Raw genomic sequence first — 27,246 nt, 5'->3', positions numbered from 1 at the left:
CATTCCATTACCATTCCTATCCTCTTTTCCTCTCCTTTCTCCTTCCTCTCCTTTGCCCCATCTAAAGTTCCTCCATTCCTCTCATGCTCCTCCTCCAATTGCCATTATGAGTTAGCATCCTCATATCAATTATGAGTTAGCATCCTCATATCAAAGAAAACATTTGGCCTTTTATTTTTTGGGATTGGCTTGCTTCACTTAGCATTATATTCTCCAACTTCATCTGTTTACCTGCAGATGCCATGATTTTATTTTATTTTAATGCTGAGTAATGTTCCAGATAATTTATTTTTAATAATCTATTGAACAATAATCCAGTCTTCAATCTTTGTTTTTTTTTAGTTCTCAATACTATATTCATTAATTTAATAAAAGAACATTAAAACTCATTTTTCTTGAGCTTTTAAACATTGATTACAAATTTAATTAATTCTCTCGAGCAATTTAGATTTTAGTGTGTCTCTCTCTCTCTCTCTCTCTCTCTCTCTCTCTCTCTCTCTCTCTCTCATACAAGGGATTGAATCCAGGGGCGCTTAACCCCTGAGTCACATCCCCAGCCCTTTTTCATATTTTATTTAGAGACAGGGTCTTGTCTAGTTGCTAAGGGCCTCACTAAGTTGCTGAAGCTGGCTTTGAACTTGCCTCCTCCTGACTCAGCCTCCCAAACTGCTGGGATTACAAGCATGCACCACTGTGCCCTGCTTGCAATTGATTTTTTTTTGTAAATATGGAAAGCTTCATGAATTAGCGTGTCATCCTTGTGCATGGGCCATGCTAATTTTCTCTGTACCAATTTTAGTATATGTGCTGCCGAAGCAAGCACTTGTAATTTTTTTTTTTTTATTAATTTTTTTTTTTTATTTTTTATTTTTATTTTTTGATAGTGAGGATTGAACCCAGGGCACTTTACCACTAAATTATCTCCCCAACCTTTTTTATTTTATTTTATTTATTTATTTATTTTTTTTAAAGAGAGAGTGAGAGAGGAGAGAGTTAGGAGAGAAAGAGAGAGAGAGAATTTTTAATATTTATTTTTTAGTTCTCGGCGGACACAACATCTTCGTTTGTATGTGGTGCTGAGGATCGAACCCGGGCCGCACGCATGCCAGGCGAGCGCGCTACCGCTTGAGCCACATCCCCAGCCCAAGCACTTGTAATTGATTCTTGATCAAGACCTGTTGTCTGGTTACATAATTCTAGATAATTGAATCTTGAGCCCTTGATGATTAGTTTGAGTCCATTTTTTGGGGGGGCGGGTACTGGGGATTGAATTCAGAGGCACTTGACCACCGAGGCACATCCCCAACCCTATTTTGTATTTTATTTAGAGACAGGGTTGTGTTGTTTAGTGCCTCACCATTGCTGAGGCTGGCTTTGACCTTATAATCCTCCTGCTTCAGCCTCCCAAACCGCTGGGATTACAGGTATGTGCACCACGCCTGGCACTTGAGTCCATTTTTATAATAAGGTTTTACTTGTTATTTCATGGGATTTCTAGGTTTCTGTCTTTTCAAACATTTCAGCTTGGCTTATCTTTCTCCCTAACCAACTTTTATTTTTTTTGGATTGAACCTACATGTGCAACAACCCCATCCCATTTTGAGATAGGATCTTGCTAAATGACTGAGGCTGGCCTCAAACTTGCAATCTTCCTGCCTCAGCCTCCCAAGTTCCTGGGATTATAGGCCTGCACCACTGAGTGTGGCTCTTGATTGGCATTTTGTTGTTGTTGTTGTTGGTACTGGGTATTTAACCCAGGGGCTCACCGTTGAGCCACATCCCCAGCCTTTTTTATTTTTTTTGTTTTAGAGAGGGTCTCGTTAAGTTGCTTAGAGCCTCACTAAGTTGCTGAGGCTGGTCTTGAGCTTGCAAACCTCCTGTTTCAGCTCTCATGTCATTGGGATTAGAGGTATATGCCACCATGCCTGAATTTTTCTGTTTTTGAACAGTTTGTTTTAGGGCTTTTGATAGTTTTTCTGTATAGTATTGAAGCTGCTGGTGTGGATACTAGGAATATTTCCTATTAAATTATTGCTCATTTGAAATGATGTTTTGTCACAGAGTGATTTGCCCCGGGTCAAAACAGAGATTGATGCCTTGAAGAATTTGAGACATCAGCATATATGTCAACTCTATCATGTGTTGGAAACAGCCAACAAAATATTCATAGTTCTTGAGGTTGGTAGTATGTTCCAGAGACCTAAAACTTTTGGTCACTTTATCAATAGTTGAGAGAAATTATGTTTCACCTAAAAGATTAAAATAAATGTTAAGTGGTTTGCCTGTTTGAGTTCTGTCTCTAGTAATTTAGATAATTAAAGTAGACATATATAACAAATTTATGGTATATGTACTCTCTCTAATATACCCCTAAGGGCTGGGGATGTGGCTCAAGCGGTAGCGCGCTCGCCTGGCATGCGTGCGGCCCGGGTTCGATCCTCAGCACCACATACCAACAAAGATGTTGTGTCCGCGGAGAACTAAAAAATAAATATTAAAAATTCTCTCTCTCTCTCTCTCTCTCTCTCTCTCTCTCTCCTCTCTCACTCTCTCTAAAAAAAAACAAACATAAAGTAGCTGTAGATACTATAAATAATTAAAAAAAAATATACCCCTAATGAGGTGGTTTAGATTATTGGATAAAATAAGCTAGAATTTGGTCCCAAAGGGAAGGATCTATTTCAGTTCTATATGGTATATTGATTTCCTAGGTCTAATAAATATCTACAAACCTGGTGGCCTAAGATGGTAAAAATTTGTCTTAGGGTTCTGGAGGATTGAGTTCCTCCCAAATCAAGACATGGGCAAGAGGTTCTGGAGGTTCTTTCCTGATTCCTGGTGTTTCCTGGCAATTTTTGGTGTTCTGTGGCTTATGGATACACCAAACCACTCCATTCTGCCTTCATTTCCAAATGGTCTTTTCTCTTTTGTGTGTCAGTGTGTCTCCAAATTTCCCTCTCATAGGAACCCAAGTCATTGGATTAAGGCCCACTCTAATTTAGTATGACTTCCTCTTAATTGGGTTATTTTTACAAATAACTTTACAAATGAGGTCGTATTCATAGGTCCCACATTAGGGCTTGAGCGTATCTTTTTTTGGGAGGTGGGCAATTTAATTCACAGCATATAGAGTTTCTAGTCTATGTGTTATGGAAACTAAACTCTTTCAAGTTTTAAACTGCTCTTTGTGGCATTAAACATAGTTTTGAGAACTTGTGTCATTCATCTCTTAGTTTTAGCCAAAGAATGTGTAGCTACACACTGTTTTTACAGATTAACGCTGTTTTAAATACATTTTAAAATTTGTGTTGAAAGTTTTGGACCTAGAGCTATTTTTACTTTACTATAGATCTACCCATATGGTCTGCTATAGTGATTTTAAAATCTTTTTCTTTGGAGGCAGGGTCTTCCTATGTTGCCCAGGCTGTACTCGACTTGAACTCCTATATTCAAACAATCCTTTCTCAATCTCCTGAGTAGCTGGGATTGCAGTGCATGCCACCATACCTGGCTGAAATTCCTAAAAAAAATAAATGAAAACTCAAAATATTCATGAACCTTGGACAAAATTTAAAAGGTACAAGAGAATATATGTTAAAAATAAAATCCTCTCTACCCTGTATTCCATTTATCCGATTCCTTTTCCTCTGTGTCATTCACTATTTTTCTTGTTTCTTATGGATACCTAGAAATATTTTACATATGTATGTATATGTTTGTGTGTGTCTATGTATGTATAGCCTATGATCACAAACTATAGTACTTTGTACCTTGTGTTTTTCCCCACTTAACATTTTATTTATTTATTTTTTTATAGTACTGAGAACTGAACCCAGGACCTTGCTAGGCAGGCACTCTACCACTGAGCTACATCCTCTGTTCTTTATGAAAATTTTATTTTGAGAGGTCTTGTTAAGACTGACCTTGAACGTGCTGTGTTCCTTCTGCCTCAGCTTCATGAGTAACTGGGATTATAGATGTGGCCACCAGGCCGGGCCCACTTAGCATTTTAGCTTACCAATTATCTATGTACATTCATGGAGATTTTAAATGTTTTTTCTCCTTGTTGTTATTTTTGTATTTTTAAAAAAAATTTAAAATTTTGGATGCTTTTTCTCTTTATTATTTTTGTATGGAAAAATATGAAATAGTTTGTTTTCTTCATATAAATCTTATTGGATAGAGTTTTAAAAAATTACTATTGAGGCATAATTTACATACTGTAAAATGCACAATTAGGTATACTGTATATACTTATGTACTTATCACCTGACTCAAGTTATAAAACATCTCCATCATCCTAGAAAGTTTTCTCCAACCTTTTCAAAGTAAATTTTTATAGCAGTACCTGCTCTGCCTTTCCCAGTAACCACTGATCTAATTTCTTTCACCATAGATTATTTTTACCTCCTCTAGAACTTAATGTGAATGAATCATATAGTCTGTACTCTTTGTGTGTTGTTTATTTTGTTCAGCATAATGCTTTTGCAAGTCACCATATCAATATGTTATACTCTTTTGCACTTTGCTTTTTTAAAAATACCTGATATTGTCCCATATTAGTTTGTAAAGAGCTCTCTCTCCTTTTTTAAATTGTTGCTGTGAATTTCATTTCTTCTTTTTAAATTATTGCCACGAATTTCATTTTATAACTGTGACATAATTTATATAGTGCGAGCATTTGGTTGTTGCTATGATATGAATGTCAGTGTCCCCACCAAACTCTATACTGGAACGTAATCTCCAGTGTGATTGTATTAAAAGGTGGGGCCATAAGGAGGAGGGGTGAGAACTCAATTAGTTCTCCTATAAAAGAAACTTCAGGCAACCTGCTTATTCCCTTCTGCCATGTGAGGACACATAGCTAGTGCCATCTATGAGTAACAAGTCTTCATCATACATAAAATCATCTGGCACTTTGGTCTTTGACTTCCTAGCCTCCAGAACTGTAAGCAATAAATTTCTGTTCTTTATAAGTTATCCAGTGTAAGGTATAATACCATGGATGGGCTAAGACAGTTTGTTTCCAGTTTTCTGCTTTTATAAACAGTGTTGTTTCAGTGAATGATGTTTAATATGCATCATTGTCAATTTAAGTATATCTGTAGGAACAATTCTTTGAGGAACTGTGAGGTTAAAGGCTATATGCATTTATAATTTTAATTGACATTGCCAAAATGAATTTTTTTTCCCAAAATGAAATAAAATTTTAATTGGAAACTGAGTTTACAAAAAGTATTGCTGCTTTAGAGAAAGGATGGAAAGCCTAGAGCTTTGAGCTCTGGAACCTCTTCTCCCGCAAACACTGAGGTTCCTCTGTGCAACCTGAGTCTTTCTAATGCAGATGGAAAATCACTGGTCTTTGGACAGCAACCAACAATAATTACTGGAGAAATAATTATTGCTGCTTTAAAAAAATTCTTAGATAACTATTGGGCATGGTGGTGTACACCTGTTATCCCAGTGACTTAGGAAGCTGAGGCAGGAGGATTTTAAGTTCACAGCTAGCATTAGCAACTTTGTGAATCCCTATGCAACTTGGAGAGGCCATGTCTCAAAATAAAAAATAAGAAGGGCTGGGGATGTGGCTCAGTGGTAAAGTGCTCCTGAGTTCAATCCCCAGTACCAAAAAGAAAGAAAGAAAGAAAAAAAAAAGTAGGTAACTGTAGTAAATGTAAGCATATTAAGATGAGAATGGGTTGTAATTCTTTGCTAAAAAAATATAAAACCCTGAGTGAACCTTTTAAAACCACAGTGTAGTTAGTTCTACTTTTGTTTACTGTTAATAAAACTGTTCAAGAAAAGAGTTATTGTTCTCATTCCTGGAATAATTATTGACTTGTTTGATCCTTAGAGAGTATTTTTGAATATGCTCACTCATCTCCCATCTGACTTCAATGTAATTTTTTTAATATTCCTCTGAAATTATTTCTGTAAGCTATAACAATATCTATTTGACTCTCTTGCTGTTGAAGTACTGCCCAGGAGGAGAGCTGTTTGACTACATAATTTCCCAGGATCGCCTGTCAGAGGAGGAGACCAGAGTGGTTTTCCGTCAGATAGTGTCTGCAGTTGCTTATGTGCACAACCAGGGTTATGCTCACAGGGACCTCAAACCAGTAAGTGACTGTGACATACTTTCATACTCATCTGAGAGTTCAGCATTATCTAACTGGTGTTTTTGGGCTTCTAGATGTTCTGTTTAAGAATCTATCTTAGCTTTGCTTCTTTTTCTTTATTATTATTATTTTTTAATATTTATTTTTTAGTTGTAGTTGTACCCAATACCTTTGTTTTATTTATTTATTTCTATGTGGTGTTGAGGATCAAACCCAGGGCCTCGCATGCACTAGGCGAGTGCTCTGCTCCTGAGCCACAATCCTAGCCCTACTTCATTTTCTTTTGTTCCGGTCAGAATCTATCCCATTTCTTTTTTCCTCCTTTTGAATTATGGTAGACTTTTTGGATAGATAGCATTTTTTCTGTCATTTATATATTATTGTAAAAGTCCTTGTAATCAGTATTTTATTTCTAAGAAAAAAGAGTCATAGAGGGTTTCCATTTTGCTGTTTTTCTAACACTGTGCTCCTTTAATTTAAATCCATCTCCTCAGGAGTTCAATGGAATCAACAGACTCCCTTTTTTTGGGACTGTACTGGGGATTGAACTTGGGGCTCAGCTATATCCCTAGCCTTTTTAAAATTTATTTATTTTTTTTAATTTTAAGACTGGGTCTGGCTAAGTTGTGGAGGCTTGCCTCAAACTTGGGATCCCCTTGCTTAAACCTTCTACAGACTTGACTTTTTAAGGACTGCTGAATAAAAATGTGAATATTCTTTTAAGTCTGCAGGCTAGTGGGTGATAGTAAATATGGATTTAAAGGTTCAGGGACTTAGAATTGGTCTGAGAAGATATGGCAGTTTTGTTATCCTTTTTTATCTTTTTATACCCAACTTTTCAATTTGAAATTACTCTTTAAGTTTAAACTTTCCTTTGGCACAAATTGTGTTTGCTTTTAGTTGGCCCTGAGAGTACCAGTGAGAAATGGTTTATGCTGGTGTGTCCTGTGGCGAAGTGATATACTTATCAACATTCCTTATCTTTCTCCTTTTATACGTCTTATTATTTCACTATTTTCCAGTGATTTTTCATCTTATTGTACCCAGGATTTTCAATATTAATAATCTTAAATCATTTTAAGAAATGGCTAGAGGTGGGATATAATATAAGGAAATAAGAATATAATTATTGCTGAGCATGGTGGCGCACGCCTGTAATCCTAGATGCTTGGGAAGCTGAAGCAGGAGGATCGTGAGTTCAAAGCCAGCCTCAGTAGTGGCGAGGTGCTTAGCAATTCAATGAGACCCTGTCTCTAAATAAAATACAAAATAGGGCTCGGGATGTGACTCAGTGGCCGAGTGCCCCTGAGTTCGATCTTGGGTACAAAAAAAAAAAAGAATATAGTTATCAAAGTATCTTTGTTTTCCCAGGAAAATTTATTGTTTGATGAAAATCATAAATTAAAGCTGATTGACTTTGGTCTCTGTGCAAAACCCAAGGTAAGTGCAGAAATAAAATGCATTTATTTCCTTGTAAATGCACCCCTTAATGTGTTATTGTGCTCTGACTTCCACTTGGTCTTTATTGAGCTTAATTGCCTCCATTGTGAAGAATGTTAAATTTGCTGGTCGTGGTGGCGCATGCTTGTAATCTCAGCAGCTCAGGAGGCTGATACAGGTGCATTGCAAGCTCAAAGCCAGCCTTAGCAATTTAGTGAGGCACTAAGCAACTCAATGAGACCCTGTCTCTAAATAAAATACAAAATGGGGCTGGGGTTATGGCTCAGCGGTAGAGCACTTGCCTTGCAAGTGCAAGGCCCTTGGTTCCATCCTCAGCACCACATAAAAATAAATAAATAAATAAATAAATAAATAAATAAATAAATAAATTCATTAAAAAATTAAATAAAATACAAAATAGGACTGGGGGTGTGGCTCAGTGGTTGAGTGTCCTGGGGGTTCAATTCCCGGTACCAAAAAAACCCCAAAAGAATGTTAAATTTAATTCCAGGCATCAGTAATTTGTATAAATCCTTTAGATGATTCTAAAATAGGTAGCCAGAATTGACAGCCACTGGTCTAGGTCTAGTGTTGGTCCTGTTGAAGACCCCATGGGTAAGCTGTGAGAGAATTTGTAGCACCAAGGCCACATGAAGTTATTAGCATGAATGCTAAATAGATCATGTGCTTGCAGTTTAAGTGTATTGCCACTAGATGATGCCTTTGTTCATAGGGCTAGAAGTTGAGAATTTGTTATAAACCTATTTGTTATTCAAATGGTTATGTAACTAAGAATTAGTTATATTTTGTGAAAATCCCCTTTCCTTAGGAAAGAAGAAGGAAAATGTCCAGATGAACTTCTATAGGTATTCTGTTAGGTATTTCTCTAATTTGCATTCCATAGTTAAGCACTGGTATTCTTCAGCATAACTTCTCTTTGAGGTGACTTTGAACTTCCCAGGTTTGCTTTCTGCAGCAGATCTCCTGTGTGGCTGCCTGTTGGAGGTTTCTTCTTGAGTTTTCTAATGATGGTAGTTACAGTCTCTAAAATGAGCTGTCTACACTCATTAAGAATGTCAAAATTGCAGACTTGTCTTAGCCCTTTGTAGTCCCATGATTATTTCCTGTCCCAGTCAGAATTAGCTAGGTGCAAAGGGAAGCAGATTTTGCCCCTTCAGTGGAATGTTTGATTCTTTCTGATCCTCTTCCCTCCCTTGGCTCTTCAGTGACTATCAGTGGAACCTTGTGTTTGGGAAGCAAATGCTAGAAGGTATTATTTTTTTCTAGACATATAAAGATTATACTTTGAACAGATAAGCTTGTTTGAGTCATGATGTCCACAGCAGGCAGTGGGAAATGTTTGTGACAGACTTCATTACCCTTTTTTTTATGGCTGCCACAGATTTGACCGCATAGAGCCATCTAAGAAAGTGGGGGTGGCCTGGGAGAGAATCACCTCCATCTTCTGTGAAGAACTCATTTCTGGGCATATTTCATTTATAAATGAGATCTCAGTTTCACAAGTCCTTTGCCAGCTGTAAGACTATAGGAGTTGGGCAGTAACTTCATTTTCATTGTCTTGATATTTCTGTGGGGGAGAGGAGCATGAGCAAATTTCTCAACAGATCTGGGAAGCTAAGTTGGTGATTCTCTTATAACTGAATCTAGAAATAGGTTGTCAAGGCCCTGTGCTACATACAATTTTGCTTTCTTTCCTCTAAGGAGAAAGAAGCTCTCTGAATTTGTAAGGATTTAATATTAGAGATAGGGGCTGGTAAAGACATGATCATTTCTTCTTGAGTATTTAAGGGTGGGAAGACACAGGGGCTCGGATGTACGCTAGGCTGATTATTGTGCACATGAATATCTAGGGAAGTATGAACCTGACTTGACTGAGTGAAGGAGAAAAATATTTCATTTGTGTCAGGTGGTAGTGGTATAGGAAATCCAGAGAAGCAGAGAACACATGTGCATATAGACATATATGCAAAGAATATCAGATTGGCTTTAGAAGTCTTTTCCTTATTTGGGAACATTCTTCATTTAACTTCTTTTTGTGTTCAAAGAGTGTTTATCAAGGTTCAATACTCTCTCTCTACTTTTTTTTGGCATTGGGACTGCACCCAGGGGCACTTAACCACTGAGCCACATTCCCAGCCTTTTAATTTTTCATTTTGAGACAGGGTCTCACTAAACTTGTCAAGTTGCTGAGGCTGGCTTTGAATTTGTGATCCTGTCTCAGCCTCCCAAATTGCTGGGATTATAGGCATGTGTCACTGTGCCCAGCAAGATTTAATACTGTTTAGGGCTGTAATTAGTAAGTGTTTTATTTAAAAAAAAAAATATTTTTTTAGTTGTAGATGAACACAATACCTTTATTTTATTTATTTGTTTTTATGTGGTGCTGAGGATGGAACCCAGTACTTCTAGGTGAGTGCTCTGCCACTGAGCCACAATCCCAGCCCTAAGTGTTTCATTTTTATCTTATTGACAGGGTAACAAGGATTACCATCTACAGACATGTTGTGGGAGCCTTGCTTATGCAGCACCTGAGTTAATACAAGGCAAATCATATCTTGGATCTGAGGTAATTATTCATTGATTAAATCAGTATAGTCAACATATTTATTGGTGATTTATAGTTGAGTGACTCAAGCACTGTGTATTGGGGATATAACAATGAAGTAAGTAATCTTGTTAATCAAAGAGTTTAGTCTGTTTGGGAGTGATATTTATAAACTAGTAGATGGAATGAATAATTTGTGATAAACATAATAACCTGTAATATTCTTTTGAAGGAGGGATATATTTCTGGTGTCCTTATTGTGGTTACTTTTGTATTGAACAATGCCATAGTTTGGACTGATTCGTCCAACTGGGTAGAGTACAAGGTCAGGATTGCAGCCTTAGTTTTCAGAGATGCCAATTAGCAGAGCGAAAACCTGTCTTTTGTCCATAGATGACTTTCCAAGGCCAGCAGTCCAGGCTTTGCTAGCTTTACAATTGCTACTTCAAGCTAGTTAGTTTTTCTGTTTTCTGCAGTACTAGTGTTGCTGATGTTAGTATCATAAAGTTTTTTTTTTTTAGAGAGAGTGAGAGGGACAGAGAGAATTTTAATATTTATTTATTTTTTCTTAGTTCTCGGCGGACACAACATCTTTGTTTGTATGTGGTGCTGAGGATCGAACCTGGGCCGCACGCATGCCAGGCAAGCATGCTACCGCTTGAGCCACATCCCCAGCCCAGTATCATAAAGTTAAAAAAAAAAAATTAAGTCATCAAAAGCTCAGAAAATGCTGGGTGGAACAGTCTTCTTTTTTTTAAAATTAAATTTCTTTTTTTTTTTAAGTTGTTGATGAGACATTTATTTATTTATTTATTTATATGTGGTTCTGTGAATTGAACCCAGTGCTTCATACATGGCTAGGCAAGCACTCTACCACTGAGCTACAACCTAGTTCCTGGAACAGTCTTCTTATTTCAGGATTTCAGGACATCTCCAGATCTTTAATATGCTCTTGTGCAATGTGATCCTTTGGGAGGGAAATGTCACAGGTAGCAGCTTGTCCTGATTTTATTTGCTTATAGAATTCACTTTTCATGTGGTCTATCTTTTGGAACTACTTTTTCTGCTTTCTTCTCTCATGTAGGCTTTGATACATCTATGAAAATCTTTTCTATTATTTTCTTCATCTTTTAGTTTAACCCCAGACATAAAGAAACTTTTGGGAAATACCAAGTTCTTCTTATTATTTTTTTCTTTTTGTGGTGCTGGGGATTGAACCCAGGGCCTTGCACATGTTAGGCAAGCACTCTACCAACTTAGCTATATCCCCAGCAATACCAGGTTATTTAGTTTGTAACATGAGAAGATGGGAACTAACTTGGTTTTGGCAACTTGATTTTGATATAATCTCAAAGGTATAGTATACGATAAAAATAGCATGAGGAACTTTGATGTGTTTTTATTCAAATTTACAATTGTTTAATTTTCCCTATTTGCTTTATTTTGTCTTTGTGTATACATATGCATATGCACATATTATTAATTTTCTCAATCATTTGAGAATAAACTGGAAGACAGGTGTGGTACACACCTATAGTCCCAGAGATTTAGGAAGCTGAGGCAGGTGGATCACAAATTTGAGACCAACAAAAAAAGGCTGAAGATGTAGCTCAGTGGTAGAATGCCCTTCAGTTTAATCTCCAGTACTCTGTTTTTTTTTTTTTTTTTTTAAGTTGTAGAGAGACACAATACTTTTTTTTTTAATCTTTTAAAAAATACCTTTATTTATTTATTTATTTTTATGTGGTGTTGAGGATCAAACCCAGTGCCTCACACGTGCCAGGCAAGTGCTCTACCACTGAGCCACAATCCAGCCCCAAATCTCCAGTACTCTTAAAAAAAAAAAAAAGTAAATTGGAGACATGTCCTCTTTTTACTAATTATGCATATCTTTCCCCAAAGCAAGGCTCTTTTCTTTTTTTTTTTTTTTTTTTTTAAAGAGAGAGGAGAGAGAGAGAGAGAGAATTTTTTTTAATATTTATTTCTTTTAGTTCTCGGCGGACACAACATCTTTGTTTGTATGTGGTGCTGAGGATCGAACCCGGGCTGCACGCATGCCAGGCGAGCGCGCTACCGCTTGAGCCACATCCCCAGCCCGCTCTTTTCTTTTTCTTTTTTTTTATTAGTTGTTCAAAATATTACAAAGCTCTTGACATATCATATTTCATACATTTGATTCAAGTGGGTTATGAACTCCCATTTTTATACAGATTTATACAGATTGCAGAATCACATCGGTTACACATCCACGTTTATACATACTGCCATACTAGTGTCTGTTGTATTTTGCTGCCTTTCCTATCCCCTACTATCCCGCCTCCCCTCCCCTCCCCTCCCCTCCAATCTAATCTTCTCTCTCAAGGCTCTTTTCTTTTGTAACTGTAATTATAAAAACAAGGGAATTTCATGTGGATGTAATTTATTCAGTTACAGTCTATGTTCAGATGGTGTTTCTTATGTCAATGATGTCCTTTTTAGCTTTATCCCTGCCTCTGCTCCCCATCCAGGATCACACATGGCGTTTAGTTACTGTATCTCTTTAGTATTCTTTAGTTGCAACACTTCCTTAGGCTTTCCTTGAGCTGGTAACTGTGGTCAAGATTTGAACTGAGTGAAGGACTTTTCCATATGTCTAGTCTCCCAGAAGGAGTGATACTCATAAGCCTAATCTTACAAGATTCCTAGAAGGCTGGTGATAAGGCCTTGCTAGTCTGAATGTGTCTGAGTTTTTTCCTACATAATTTTGTGTTTTTTTTGTCCATGTTAGTTGACTTTCCATCCTTCTAAGACAGTGCCTTTAGAACAGTGTACTAAGGAATCATCTGGGGTACTTGTTAAAACATGCAGAGCTCAGAGCTGTACCCTTGGAAATTTTGGGTTGTTTTTGAAGTTGGGGATTTAAGAATCTTCATTTTAAAATAAGCAGTTTTTTAGGTGTTTCTCATGCTTATGGTCCAGATCATGCTTTTAAGGACATGTTCCAGGGTAATATCTCAAAATTCCTTTAGTAATATCTCACAGGAAATGGTTTTAAGTCCCTCTTCTAGTTATTTTTGTGTTTTTTGGTAATTGATAACTTATAGACTGGATTTGCTTTGGCTTATGATTTTAGTAGATTAATTTATTCTTACATCTAATTTGAAACTGATGGTGCTTTGAATACTTTTTCTGCTTTCTTCTCTCATGTAGACTTTGATACATCTATGAAAATCTTTTCTATTATTTTCTTCATCTTTTAGTTTAACCCCAGACATAATGTCTCTGTTGACTTCTTACGGTACTTGACAAGGTCATGTTAGCTCACTCTTTCCTGTGTTGCCTCTTTGCTTTGAATGAGTGCCATGCCATCATGCCTCAATTTATAGATTAAATATTTGACAACTCTCTGGCATAAATTGTTAATTTCTGACCTCCTACAACTTGGAACCAAAATCACATGTCAGCTTAAAAGCACATTGTTCACTTGTGGCATCATAATAGAGTCCTAGTAATTTATGTGATTCAGTGAACAGGACAGAATAACCTGGGTTATTCTGGTATAGGTATTATCCAGATGTGTGATGCTGCCTGTTATTTAACTTTATTTCCCTTTTCTTTGTTTTTGTTTTATATTTCATTTTTTTAATATTTATTTTTTAATATTTAGGTGGACACAATATCTCCATTTTATTTTTATGTGGTGCTGAGAATTGAACCCAGTGCCTCATGTATGCTAGGTGAGCGCACTACCACTTGAGCCACATCCCAGGCCTCCCTTCTTTTCTTTTCTTTTTTTTTTAATTTTTAATATTTATTTTTTAGTTCTCGGCAGACACAACATCTTTGTTTGTATGTGGTGCTGAGGACCGAACCTGGGCCGCACGCATGCTAGGCGAGCGCGCTACCGCTTGAGCCACATTCCCAGCCCCTCCCTTTTCTTTATATATATATTTTTTGTGATATTGGGGATTGAACCCAGGGTCACTCTACCACTGAGCTACATCTCCAGCACTTTTTATTTATTTTACTTTTTATTTTTGGACAAGGTCTTGCTAAGTTGTCAAGGCTGGCCTCAAACTTATAATTCTTCTACTTCAGCCTCTTAAATCACTGGGTCCCCCTTTTTTGCTTCTTTAAAAAAATGCTAGGGTTGTGGCTCAGTGGCAGAGTGCTTGCTTAGCATGTGTGAGGCACTGGGTCCTTAGCACTTCATTTAAAAAAAATAATAAAATAAAGGCATGTTGTCCATCTACAAGTATAAAAAAAATGCCATCCTTCTTATCTCTTAAAATTTTTCTAAGGATCAAATGAGAGTGGGAACTATTACTGTTTGTGTAATACAACTTTTACTGGTTGTGTCAACACTGATCAAGTCAAATCCTGCTTGAAAATAACAGTTACTGATTAGGGCTCATGGACACATGGATATCTCACATAAAGGTTAAACTCCATCCTTCAAAGACAATGTCATTAAGACATTGGAAATTTATAGGGCTATTTGTGCTGGCAGGCTAGTTTCTAGCCCCTATATTTGAAAAAGTCAATCATTGAAGTTTTAAAAAAATAATTAATTTATTCCAATTAGTTATACATGACAGCAGAATGCATTTTGATTCATAATACATAAATGGAACACACTTTTTCACTTCTGGCTATACATGAAGTAGAGTCACACCATTCGTGCAATCCTACATATACCTAGGGTAATGATGTCCATCTCATTCCACCATCTTTCCTACCCCCATACCACCTCCCCTTTGCCCTTTCCAAAGTTCCTCCATTCATCCCATGGGCCCCCCTTAATCCCCCATTATGGATCAGCATTCACTTATCAGAGGAAACATTTGGCCTTTGGTGTTTTGGGATTGGCTTATTTCACTTAGCATGATATTAAAATTTCTTTAAATAGAGTTTTTACTGTGTAACTTAGTCACGTTTGTAGATTGCCACAAAATTTTCAGACTTATTTTGACATCCCCATGCCTGTTTACATAATCCTCATATGTAACTGAGATCCTTAGTAGCTCTGTAGAATTGCTTTCAGAATCTGAGACCTGGCCTCATTCTTTATCATGCCCAATCCATCCAAGCAAAATAATTTTTTTTTTCCTATTAAGTGTTAGCATATAGCTAAGAGGAAAGTTCCTGGGTGGTCTGCCACTGATTGGGTGACTTTGGACACACCTGCTTTTCTAGACTTCAGGGTTCCAGACTAGAATGAGCAGGTTGAATTGAATGGTCTCTTAGCTCTATTTCAGCTTTTTAAAGATTCTGTGGTTTTATTAAGTATCTTATCATTCTGAAATGTGTTCTATATATTTTTTTTGAATGATTTTTTCTTCCTCTTAGGCAGATGTTTGGAGCATGGGCATACTTTTGTATGTACTTATGTGTGGATTTCTACCATTTGATGATGATAATGTCATGGCTTTGTACAAGAAGATTATGGTGAGTATTGCAAGGCATAGAATTTCTTTTTTTTTTTTTAATAAGTTTATTTATTTACTTATATGTGGTGCTGAGCATCGAACCCAATGCCTTACTCATGCTAGGCACTTGTGCTCTACCACTGAGCCACAACCCTAGCCCCAAGGCATAGAATTTCAGTGTAAAAGTTTTTTACTTATTATACTTTATGCTTTTGGAATGAAGAAAAAATTCTGGAATTAGGTAGTGATGATAATTTTGTGTTTAAGCCTTTTTGTGTGTGTGTTGCTGGGGATTGAACCTAGGGCTTTGTGCAGGCTAAACACATGCTCTATCACTGAGCTACAATCCCAGCACCCAAAACTTTATGAATATATTAATATCTAGTAAATCATTTACTTTAAAAGAATAAGCTAGGTGTGGAGGCATATATCTGTAATCCCAGTTACTCTGGGAGGCTGAGGTAGGAGGATTGCAAGTTTGAGGCCATCTTGTAGCATGTTTGGGGCCCTGGGTTCAATCCCCAGAAACCCCGCCCCCCTCAAGTAGAAGTGCTTCAGAAAAGGATGTGGGTGAATGCATTCTGGCAGAGTAGACACTATGAGCAAAGGCATAGGGATGGGAGAAGTATGGGAAGGAATGGTCAGAGATTATTGTGGCTGGACATTGAATCTATACCAGCTTTAGGTTAGAGGATTTCTGAATTAACTCTCATTTCTGGAATGTAGTATAGAGTTGAAAGTGGCAGTTGCAGTTGGCTTGTTGCTTAACCCCTAGAAAGAACATCAAGTCTAAGGGCACTGGGTTGTTTAATTTTTCTTTATTTAACTTAATTTTTTCCTATAATCTGTCTTGGAAAAAGTCTTTAAAATTGATGATTAAACTATAGAGAGGAATTTGGGAAGAGGTGGAATCACAGTTGTTCAACTCCTTAAAGGCTGAGGAGCTCTAATTCTGCTGGGTCAACAAAAAGTAATGATAGCAATAGTGGTTACCACCCCTGTCTTGGGGGCTGTGTATGCATTTTTCTCCTTGGTAAGGTGAGATCCATGGGCTTGGGCTGGAAGCCAGTCTCCTGGAGTGTGCTGATGTAGCCAAGACAGCTTGCGTTTTCTCTCACTTTTCTTGAGATTCCTCCAATCCTTGGAAGGTAGCAGTTTTTGCTTTAGTTCCTGCTTGCTGACTATAGCTTTATGGGGAGCATTTGGGGAGCTGGTGGAGGGTTTGAGTAGAGAAGTGCTATGATTTGGTTTAGTTTTTAATAGGATTGCACTGGTTGCTGTGTGGATAGACTGTAGGAAGCAAAGAGGAAAATCAGGGTTACTGGGGAAGCAAAGAGGAGAATCAAGATGACTGTTTGGGAGGATATTATAGTGATTCACAGAGATGTTAGTAATGGAGATGGCAAGAAATGGATGGATTCTGGATGTCTCTTTTTTTAAAAAATTTTTCTGTTAGCATAAAGTAAAATTGGCCTTTTTTTTGAGGTATTGAGTCTATGAATTTTATAGATTTATGTAACCCCCCATCATAGTCAGAATGTAGAACTGATGTCTTTTGTCTTTTGAAGGTATAACTAACATAATTTGCTGATGTATTGAATGAGTGGAGTAGCCTGAGTGACTAAAAAGTTTGGAGCTGCCATTAACTGAGATGGGGAAGACTTGGTAGAGAGAGGGGATGACCATAATTCAGTTTGGACATAAAGAATGTTTCTGTTTTGTCCAGCTTTTCATATTTGTTGGCATAAGGTTGTTATTTATCCAGCTATAAAACCCATAACCTGGAGGTAACAATGTTAACATATTTATCAGATTTTTATGTTTTTTTTTTTTTCAGACTTTAGTCTATACATGTATAAGGAATCATATATTTTATCCTTCCCTCCCTCCCTTCCTTTTTTTTTTTTTTTTTTTTTTGTGATACTAAAGATTGAACCCAGGGTCTCAGCTTACTAGGCAAGTACCCTTCCACTGAGCTACACCCATAGCCTTTGTATTTTCTTGTTGGGTTACCTGCTTCCCAGTTTATTTTTGCACAGATGGCAGCATACCCTAAACATACTGTTTTGCCTCTTGTTTTTCTCTCTTAACAGTGTATTGGAAATCATACCACTTCATATCTAGCGCAGAGTCTCTTCATTGCTTTTGGGTGGGGGGCAGTATTAGAAATTGGACTCAGGGGTATTGTGCTTGCTAGTTAAGCACTCTACCACTGAGCTACATCCCTATCCCTATTTATTTTATTTAGACAGGGCTGCCTAAGGGCTGGCTTCAAACTTGAAATCTTCCTGCCTTAGACTCCCAAGTAGCTAGGATTATGGGGATGTACCACCACACCTGGTTCTTCATTCTTTTTAATGATTGCACAGAACAGTATATGTTTGTACCATAATTTATTTAACTGATCCTATGTTAATGGACATTTAAGTAATTTCCCAGTAGTCATTTTGCATGTTGTGAACATATCTGTAAGAAAATTGCCAGTTCTCAATACTGCAAAAATGATAAACCAAAAAAAGAAAGAAAAAGAAAATTGCTAGAAGAGTTGCTGAGTCAAAGGATATATGATTAGAAATTTTCATACATATTGCCATATTACTTCCATCAAAGTTTTATTGGTTCATAGTTACCAGTAATAGCAAGACGGTACCAATTTTCCATACCCCCATCAATATAGTACAACACCTTTTTGCTCTTCATATTTAAGATTATTATTATTTTTTTTTTGCTGTGCAGGAATTTTAACTTTTGTATACGTGTGTGCAGTACTGGGGAATTGAACCTAGGGCCTTGCATGGTAGGCAAGAGCTTACCACTATATCCCCAGCCCTTAATTTTTATTTAGTCAAATTTACCAATCTTTTTATTTATTTATTTAAATTGTTTTTCTAATTTTCTTTTTTTTAATTGATTTTATTTTTTAAAAATATATGACAGTGGAATGCATTATAATTATTATTACATATATAGAGCACAATTTTTCATATCTCTGTATATAAAGACCAATTCATGTCTTCATACATGTCCTTTGGATATTGATATTCATCACATTCTACCATCATTGCTAACCCCCTACCCCCCTCTCTTCCCCTCCCACCCCTCTACCCTATCTAGAGTGCATTTATTCCTCCCATGCTCCCCCTACCTACCCTACGATGAGTCAATCACCTTATATCAGAGAAAACATTCAGCATTTGTTTTTTTGAGATTGGCTAACTTCACTTAGAATTATCTTCTCCACCTTCATCCATGTGTAAAGCCGTGAGTTCGATTCCCCAGCACTTTTCCTGCAAATGCCATGATTTTATTCTCTTTTATTGCTGAGTAATATTCCATTGTGTATATATGCCATATTTTTTTAATCAATTCATCAACTGAAGGGCATCTAGGTTGGTTCCACAGTTTAGCTATTGTGAATTGTGCTGCTATATAGTTTACCAATCTTCTATTGTCAAGTTTGGAAAGGCTTTCTGACTTAGGTTACTTTTTAAAGTTTACATGTTTTCTTTTTCTTCTTCTTCTTCTTTTTTTTTTAATGGTATTGGGGATTGAACCCAGGAGCATTCTACCTCTAAGGTTCATCCTTATCACTTCCTCTCCACCCTTTTAAAAAACATTGAGGCAAGATCTTACTAAGTCACTCAAGCTGACTTTGAACTTGCAATCTTCTTGCTTTAGCCTCCTGAGTTACTGGGATTACAGGTGTGCGCCACTGTACCCAGTTTATTTTAGTGTTTTTATGGTTTCATTTTTTTATATTTAAATATTTGTTCATCTGGAATTTGCTTTGGTGTAGTTTCTTGACTTTAAACATTTTTTAAGCTAAAAAATTAAAGAAATCCCAGTGTCTTAAGAGGCTGAGACAGGAAGATTGCAAGTTCGAGGCCAGCCTTAGCACCGTAGTAAGACCCTGTTTCAAAATAAAAAATAAAAAGGGCTGGGGATGTGGCTCAGTGGTAAAGTGCCTCGGGGTTACATCACCAGTACAACAAAAAAAAAAGTTATAGTTTGTTTTCATATTCTAGATTCTGGTATGTATGATTTGAAGCTCCTTATTAATAATGTATGTAAAAATCCTTATTTCAGATAGTCTTGCTAATTTCAAGTTTTGTACACAAACTGTCTTGTCTAATTAGATCTTTTTTTAACCTCCTGCTCTGGATGATTGACTGTACTAAGAGTAAAGGTGTCAGTGCTGTGATAGTTGTTTGCTTGTGCTTGTATTCATAGTCTTATCTTTTTAAGACTTTAATCTGTGGTTTCTCTGCAGGAATCTTCTCTAACCACTTGCTATTTTGTGAGGATTTAGTTTATTTAAACCACATAGTATAATCTGTAAATCCATTTAACTATATTTATATGAAGCAAAGTACTTTACAATACAAAGAGTAGTGAAAGGTGGCACTACTGTGTTCTGTCATGTGTCACTATTTCAAGGAAGAATGTGCTGTTTCCATTTTCCTTAGGAGTATCTTACTGTAGGTTTTAGAGTGACTAGTGAGGGTTCACACCTCAGTACCTCAAATAAAAGAAAAAGAGATTTCATATATTGTCTGTATTTATACAATTATGTATACATTTTTGGGGGGTTTACATAATGCACACATTTTGTGGACTCTGCCCCCCCTCCTTTAAAAATTGAAACATTTATTTATTTATTTGCAGTGCTGGGGAATTGAACTCAGGGCTTTACACATGCTAGGCAAGTAAGTGCTCTACCATTGAACTACATCCCCAGCCCACTTGAATGCTTTGTTTTATTTATTTACTTATTTGGTATTGGGAATTGAACCCAAGGATGCTTAATCACATCCCCAGCCCTTTTCACTTTTTATTTTGAGATAGATTCTCATTAAATTGCTTAGGACCTCATTAGATTGCTGAGGGTGCACTCCACTATGCCTGGCTGAATGCTTTCCTTTAAAGATTGCTTTACCTATGGCAGCATGTATAGATCTTTCTTCTTCTTCTTCTTCTTCTTCTTTTTTTTTTTTTTTTTTGGTGGTGTTGGGTATCCAGGGCCTTGTTTGTGCTAGACAAGCTCTGTACCACTGAGCTACATCCCCAGTTCTTAAAAACATTCTTTATAAAGAAGTAACTAAGGGCTGGGGATGTGGCTCAAGTGGTAGTGCGCTCACCTGGCATGCGTGCGGCCCGGGTTCGATCCTCAGCACCACATACAAACAAAGATGTTGTGTCTGCCAAAAACTAAAAAATAAATATTAAAAATTCAAAAAAAAAAAAAAAAAAGAAGTAACTAAGCTGGGCACAGTGGGGCATGTCTGTGATTCCAGCCACTCAGGAGGCTGAGGCAGGAGGATTGTGAGTTTCCAAGCCAGACTTAGCAATGATGAATGCTAAGCAACTCAGTGAGACCCTGTCTCTAAATAAAATACAAAATAGGGCTGGGGATGTTACTCAGTGGTTGAGTGCCCCTGTGTTCAAAACTTGGGGAAAAAAAAAAAAAGAACTAAAGTTCCTTTGATTGCTTCTCCAATATCCTTCTTCTTTCCTAAAATCCATTTACATTTACTCCTTACTTGTTTGCTCCATAATTACATGTGCTCAGTAATACAGCACATTCTCAGCATGTGCGAGACCCCATATTCAATCCCTAGAGCCACCCTGCCACCACCCACACACACACAAAAAAACTAAAGTTCCTTTAATGCTTTCTCCAATATCCTTCTTCTTTCCTAAAATCCATTTACATTTACTCCTTACTTGTTTGTTCCATAATTACCATTTTACATTAGTGTGGTACATTTGTCACACTTAAGGAACCAATGTGGATATATTACAATTAACTTTGTACTCTGTACTTTGAATTTCATGATTTTTTTTATGTCCTTTTTCTGTTCCAGGATCCTTCCAGAATGCCATATTATAGTTAGTTATCATGCTTCTTTAGTTTCCCTCTGATCTCTGATAGTTTCTGGGAATCCAGTATATTTTTTCTCAGCTGATTTATCTGGTTGTCCCGATACTATGCATCAGTAATTTATTGTTTTTCTAATTACTTTAAATGATAATTTGATTATATACTAAATTCCTACAATTCTTCCGTTCTTCTTCTTCTTCTTCTTTTTTTTTTTTGGTACCAGGGATTGAACCCAGGGGTGCTTAACACTGAGCCACATCCCCAGCCCTTTTTTATATTTGGATACTGGGTCTTGCTGAGTTGCTTAGGACTTCACTAAATTGCTGAGGCTGGCTTTGAACTCAAAATCCTCCTGTCTCAACCTCCTGAGCTGCTTAGATTACAGGTGTGGGCCACTGTGTGAGGCTGTACAATTCTTTGACTTTGCTTTTTTTGTGTGTGTGTGTGGTGGTGGTGGTAGGGTGGCTCTAGGGATTGAATACGGGGTCTCTCACATGCTGAGAATGTGCTGTATTACTGAGCTGTTCCCCCGACCCTTTTGGGTTTTATATTTCATTGCATTTATCTTTTTGTCTCTTCTTATATCTAATTGTTTCAGTTACTTTACCTTTTAAATATTGTTTATTAAATATCTGGTAGAATTAACTTATTCTGTTTTCTCCCCTGATTTTTTTCTGGTTTTTCTGCTATAATTGTTTTCCCTGGTGTACTTTTTAAATGGAATGTTTAGAAAGGTAGTAGATCCACAATTTCATTGAATAAAGTCTATTACATGTTAAAAATGGGTGGTTTGATAACATATCTTTAGTGTTGATAATGGTGAATGAATGAGCTAGATTTGGAGACCTGGCCTTGGGTGGGGTTTTTTTTTTTTTTTTTTTTGCATTGTATGAAGTTCAAACCCCCTCCAAGGTTCTGTATTCTCATGGCATAGTAATACAGTGCTGTTTGCTGTTTATTACTTGATCTTTTTATTTGTTAATGCCTTTGAATCTATGGGTCTTATTAGTACTTTCTTTTTCTTTTAGACAATTATTGTTACATTATGGTGTATCTATAATGGTATATTCTACAGGTATAAAAATGAATGAGGGGGGCTGGGGTTGTAGCTCAGTAGTAGAGTGCTTGCCTACCACATGTGAAGTGCTGGGTTTGAGCCTCAGCACCACATAAAAATAAATAAATAAAAGTATTAAAAAAATGAATGAGGGACCTCTTTAGATGTTGATAATGAAATGGTGTCTAAGATACATAAGTGAAAAAGCAAAGAGTAGACCAGTATGTGTAATGTACCATCAGTTTTATAAAAGGTAAAGTAGCTGGGTATGGTGGTACATGCCTGTAATCCCAGCTATTTGGGAAGCTCTGACAGGAGGATTTCAAGTTCAAGACCAGTCTCAATGAGATTCTTTCTCAAAGTAAAATTTAAAAAGGGATTGTGATGAAGCTCAGTTTCAGAGTGCTTGCCCCAGCTTGGTTGAGGCCCTGGATTTGATCCTAAGCACCGGAAAAAAAAAGAGAGTATATTCCTCTTATTTGCTGACATATGACAGAAGGTGGTAGATGTTGATAATTGCTATTTCCTTTGTGGAGGAAAATTAGAGGAGAGGGATAGAAGGGAGACTTCATTCTATGCCAAAGACTTTTAGATTTTGAAGCATGTAAATGTTTTTCTTCTTGTTTGTCTAGTTACTCTGGCTAGGACTTCCCTTACTATGTTGAATAGAAGAGAATGTGAGCATCCTTGTTTTATATTTCTGATCTTAGAGGAAAAGCATTTAATCATTTCATACTGAGCACAATATTAGCTATGGATTTGTAATATGTTGAGGAAGTTTTCTTCTATTCCTAGTTTTTCTAGTGTGTTTATCATGAAAACATGTTGAATTTTGCCAATACTTTTTCATGTGTCAGTTTAGTTGATTGTATGTTTTTTTTCTTTGTTTTGTTCATGTGGTGCATTACATTGATTTTAGCATGCTGAACCATCCTTGTATTCCAGGAACAATGCCACTTGGTCATAGTGTATACTCCTTTTAATATGTTGTTGAAGTTGGTTTGCTAGTGTTGAATTTTAAAAAGTAGAATGATAAAGATTTTAGTGAGTTTGAACCCAAAAAGCTAATGGGGAGAGTAGGAGAGGTGACTTCTGCAGGTCACGTCTGAGACTTTGTCTATAGGTGTACAGAAATAGAATTCAGTGGGACTCTAAATTGGTGCAGCTAATGTGGAAAGCATTATGGAGATTTCTTGGAAAATTGGGAATGGAACCACCATTTGACCCAGCTATCCCTCTCCTTGGTCTATATCCAAAGGACTGTGTCTCCAGCGTACTGCAGGGACACAGTCATATCAATGTTTATAGCTGCACAATTCACAATAGCTAAACTGTGGAACCAACCTAGATGCCCTTCAGTAGATGAATGGATAAAAAAAATGTGACATATATACACAATGGAATATTACTCAGCAATAAAAAAGAATAAAATAATGGTATTTGCAGGTAAATGGATGGATTTAGAGAAGATAATGCTAAGTGAAGTTAGCCAATCCCCCCAAAACAAATGCCGGATGTTTTCTCTTGATATAAGAAGGATGATTCATAGTGGGGTAATGGGGGGGGGGAGCATGGGAGGAATAGACAAATTCTAGATAGGTCAGAGGGGAAGGGAGGGGGCATGGGGTTAGAAATGATGGTGGAATGTGATGGACATTATTATCCAAAGTACATGTATAAAGACATGAATTGGTGTGAATATACTTTGTGTACAACCAGAGATATGAAAAATTTGCACTGTATGTGTAATAAGAATTGTAATGCATTCTTCTGTCATATATAAATAAAAAAATTTTAAAAAAGTAGAATTCTATGCTTTTTTGAGATGTGCTGAAATCTCTTCTGCCTAGAGCATCTGCACCAGTCTTTTTGTTGTATTTCTTTGTTGTGTTTTCTATTCCCCACCTGCTTTTTTTCCTCCAAAGGGATAGAGCTTTCTGAAGTGGGTATCTTGTTTATCTTTATGTCCCTTTGCACATGGTTGCTCAGGAAATAATAAATTGTTTGCTGGCATGCATATTCTTATTCCATTGTAACAAAAGTAATGCTTAATATTCATGAGCTATTGTTATTTGCCAGGCTGTGCTCTAAGTGAGGCATTTTCTATTATTGTTCCCCATCTATAGTAATTTACTCAGGGTCGTAGAGCTAGTAAGTAGCAGAGCTGGGATTTCAAACCATCTGTTGAAGCTCAACTTCATTCTTTCAGCTCTAGTCAAGCTCAGTGCCCAGTACTGTTTCTCAATTCTAGTTCCTAGTTTCATGAGAATCAGAAGCCTAGAGAAGTGCCTCTGAACCCAAGCTTCTTTTTGTGCCCATGAACTTGGGAGTGCTCCCAGTCATCCCATCTTTTCAGATTTACCTATAAGTTAGTTCTCCTAATTCACATTAGTATTATTATGTACCAGCTTTTCTACTCTCTTTAGAATGTCACCCAGTAGAATGCTTACTGGTCCTGTTTTTTTTTTTTTTTTTTGTATCAGTAGTGTTAAAGTATTGCAGTAATCAGGGTCCATGTTTCCAGGGCCCATTCTAGCCCCGAGTAGCTCTAATTTCTTTGACTTCTATTTATTCACATTCTGTTTTTCTTGTTTGTTTCAGCCTAGCATTCTCTTATGTTAAAATTTTGAACTTGATTTTCCTGTCGTGTGGTGACAACTTTCTCTGTGAGCATTGTGCTACTAGTATATTTCTTAAATATTTCTGATCTAAGTTGTTGACTTAAAATACTGAATAAATCTTTCCTTGGTGCTTCCCATGGAGGTAGTAGCATCCATCTCCTACTCTCAAAAAAAGGGTCAAGAAGTCTAACTGGCGCCAGTTAGGCTGGTAAGTCAAAAGTAAACATAACTGGTGGAAACCCAGACATTTGGACGACAGGGTATGGAGAGATTCAAGGGTTGGATCTTGATGCTTAACAGTGATTATGGGGGAAAAAAAAAAAGGAAATAAAGCATGTGCTGTCCAGTGGCTTCTAGAAGTTCCGGGTCCATAGTGTCAAGGAGCTGGAATCTTCCTGTGCTGAGATTGCTTATAATGTTTTCGCTTAAGAGTAACAGGGGCTGGGGTTGTGGCTCAATATAGAGCTTTTTGAAGTGGGTATCTTGTCTATCTTTATGTCCCTTTGCACATGGTTGCCTCACATGCGCAAGGCCCTGGGTTTGATCCTCAGCATCACATAAAAAATAAATAAGTGAAATAAAGGTATTAAAAAAAATATGTGGACATAGCAACCTAGCAGGCCATTAGAGTCACCAATCACAATGCTAGACTGCACAGTGAAAAAATTGAATATATGGCTCAGCGTGCATTTTATTTGTGTTTAAAATAAAAGCATTAAAACTGCAGGGAAAAACAGAAACAAAACCCAAGAACTGAATAGAACAGGACAACCCCTAAGTGTTTGGGTATTAGTTTTTAGTCTGTCTCCAATATACCTTATCAAGATTTTGTAGTCTCATCCCCAGAAAAAAATAAGTGATTCTACTGAAATTGAATTATATTCATGATATTCCTAATTTACTGACTTAAGCTTAAGGTTTGCTGTATTTTTCCATATCCAAACTTTAAACTGTTACGCTGTTTATTTGTCTTCACTTGTTGTTACTGCAAGTTCATATTTACATGGCAGCCGTGGAATTAATGCTATTGATTATTAATATATTGTTTCCCTAGTGTATTTATTTATTTGAATGTACTAATGGATTCTGAATTAATCTTTTGGGGGTGAGTGCTTACCTTCAAATAATGTGAAACATTACAATAGTAATGTCCTAATAGTAGATGCTAGGTCCAAGTTTTGATATTTTTGGCAAATCCAATATCTTTTGCAGTGGAATGAATGTGGTAGAGAGTGTCTAACACTTGTTCAGTAGAGATTTGGCCTTCCTAATTAATATTATTTACTAATACTGTACATTCTTTGTTTCTCCTGCTCTGAATTTCATTTTTTAGTTTTTCATGTATTTGCAAGTTGAAAATTGATTCAAATTAGGACTTTTATGCATTATTGTGGAATTTAATTTCACACATTATAGATTTTGAAATTTATTGTAATCTTGGCTCAGAACTATTGTTCCGAGTCGCAGTGTAATACAGTCTGCTGGTTGAATCTAATTAAGGTGTCGTATCACTTGCATGCAGTATGTATCTTTGCCTAGAATGTTCTAAAATTCCTCACTTGGGAATAACATTTCCCTCCGTTCTTGCCTTGATTGAAAAAAACCAGCAATATTTGACACACTGTATGTAACTCTTGTTTAAGAGGCAGGCTTCATTTATCTTTTGCATTTGTTCACTATTTTAACCAAAATGCTCAACTGCAAATTCTGGCATGATTACTAACAGATTGAGTATTAATATTATTAATGTCACCTATATTCATTTGCTATCACTGCATTCAAAGACAAGCATGATGTACTCCAGTTCTGGTACAGAAATATTAGAATAGTATAAATAATTTAGTAAATGTAAGTTAAATGGCTGTAAAGTAAAATTGCTGCTGCTGCTGTGCGTGTGCGTGTGCGTGATTGTGGATCGAACTCAGGGACTCACCAGTGCCAGGCAAATACTCTACTACTGAGCTGCATACCCAGCTCCAAATTGCTTCTTAACAATTATAATTTATAATTTTAAAGAAAATGGGCAAAAAAATAGGCAAGCTGTCTCTTTATAAGATTATATTTTTACAGTTATAGAGTTGATTGCAGTACTATGGTTATGTGTTGGAGAGATTGCCTGCCTTTCTTAGAACTATGTGAAAAGTGAACAGTTTT

At 36.7% G+C, this 27,246-nt stretch overlaps 1 protein-coding gene across 1 annotated transcript in view; it reads left to right on the top strand.

Annotated features, from left to right (window-relative positions):
* MELK (maternal embryonic leucine zipper kinase) overlaps positions 1-27,246 on the top strand; it is an 82,113-nt gene that overhangs the window by 10,468 nt on the left and 44,399 nt on the right. Inside the window, exons 4-8 of the mRNA XM_081273704.1 lie at positions 2,062-2,178; positions 5,976-6,119; positions 7,491-7,559; positions 10,054-10,146; positions 15,454-15,552. Coding sequence (XP_081129830.1) covers positions 2,062-2,178; positions 5,976-6,119; positions 7,491-7,559; positions 10,054-10,146; positions 15,454-15,552 — 522 coding nt within the window. The remainder of the gene's footprint in view (positions 1-2,061; positions 2,179-5,975; positions 6,120-7,490; positions 7,560-10,053; positions 10,147-15,453; positions 15,553-27,246) is intronic.

The sequence above is a fragment of the Spermophilus citellus genome (assembly GCF_964194105.1).
Source record: "Spermophilus citellus genome assembly, chromosome: 2".
Lineage (NCBI taxonomy): Eukaryota > Metazoa > Chordata > Mammalia > Rodentia > Sciuridae > Spermophilus > Spermophilus citellus.
This window is presented reverse-complemented; position numbering and strand designations above follow the sequence as displayed.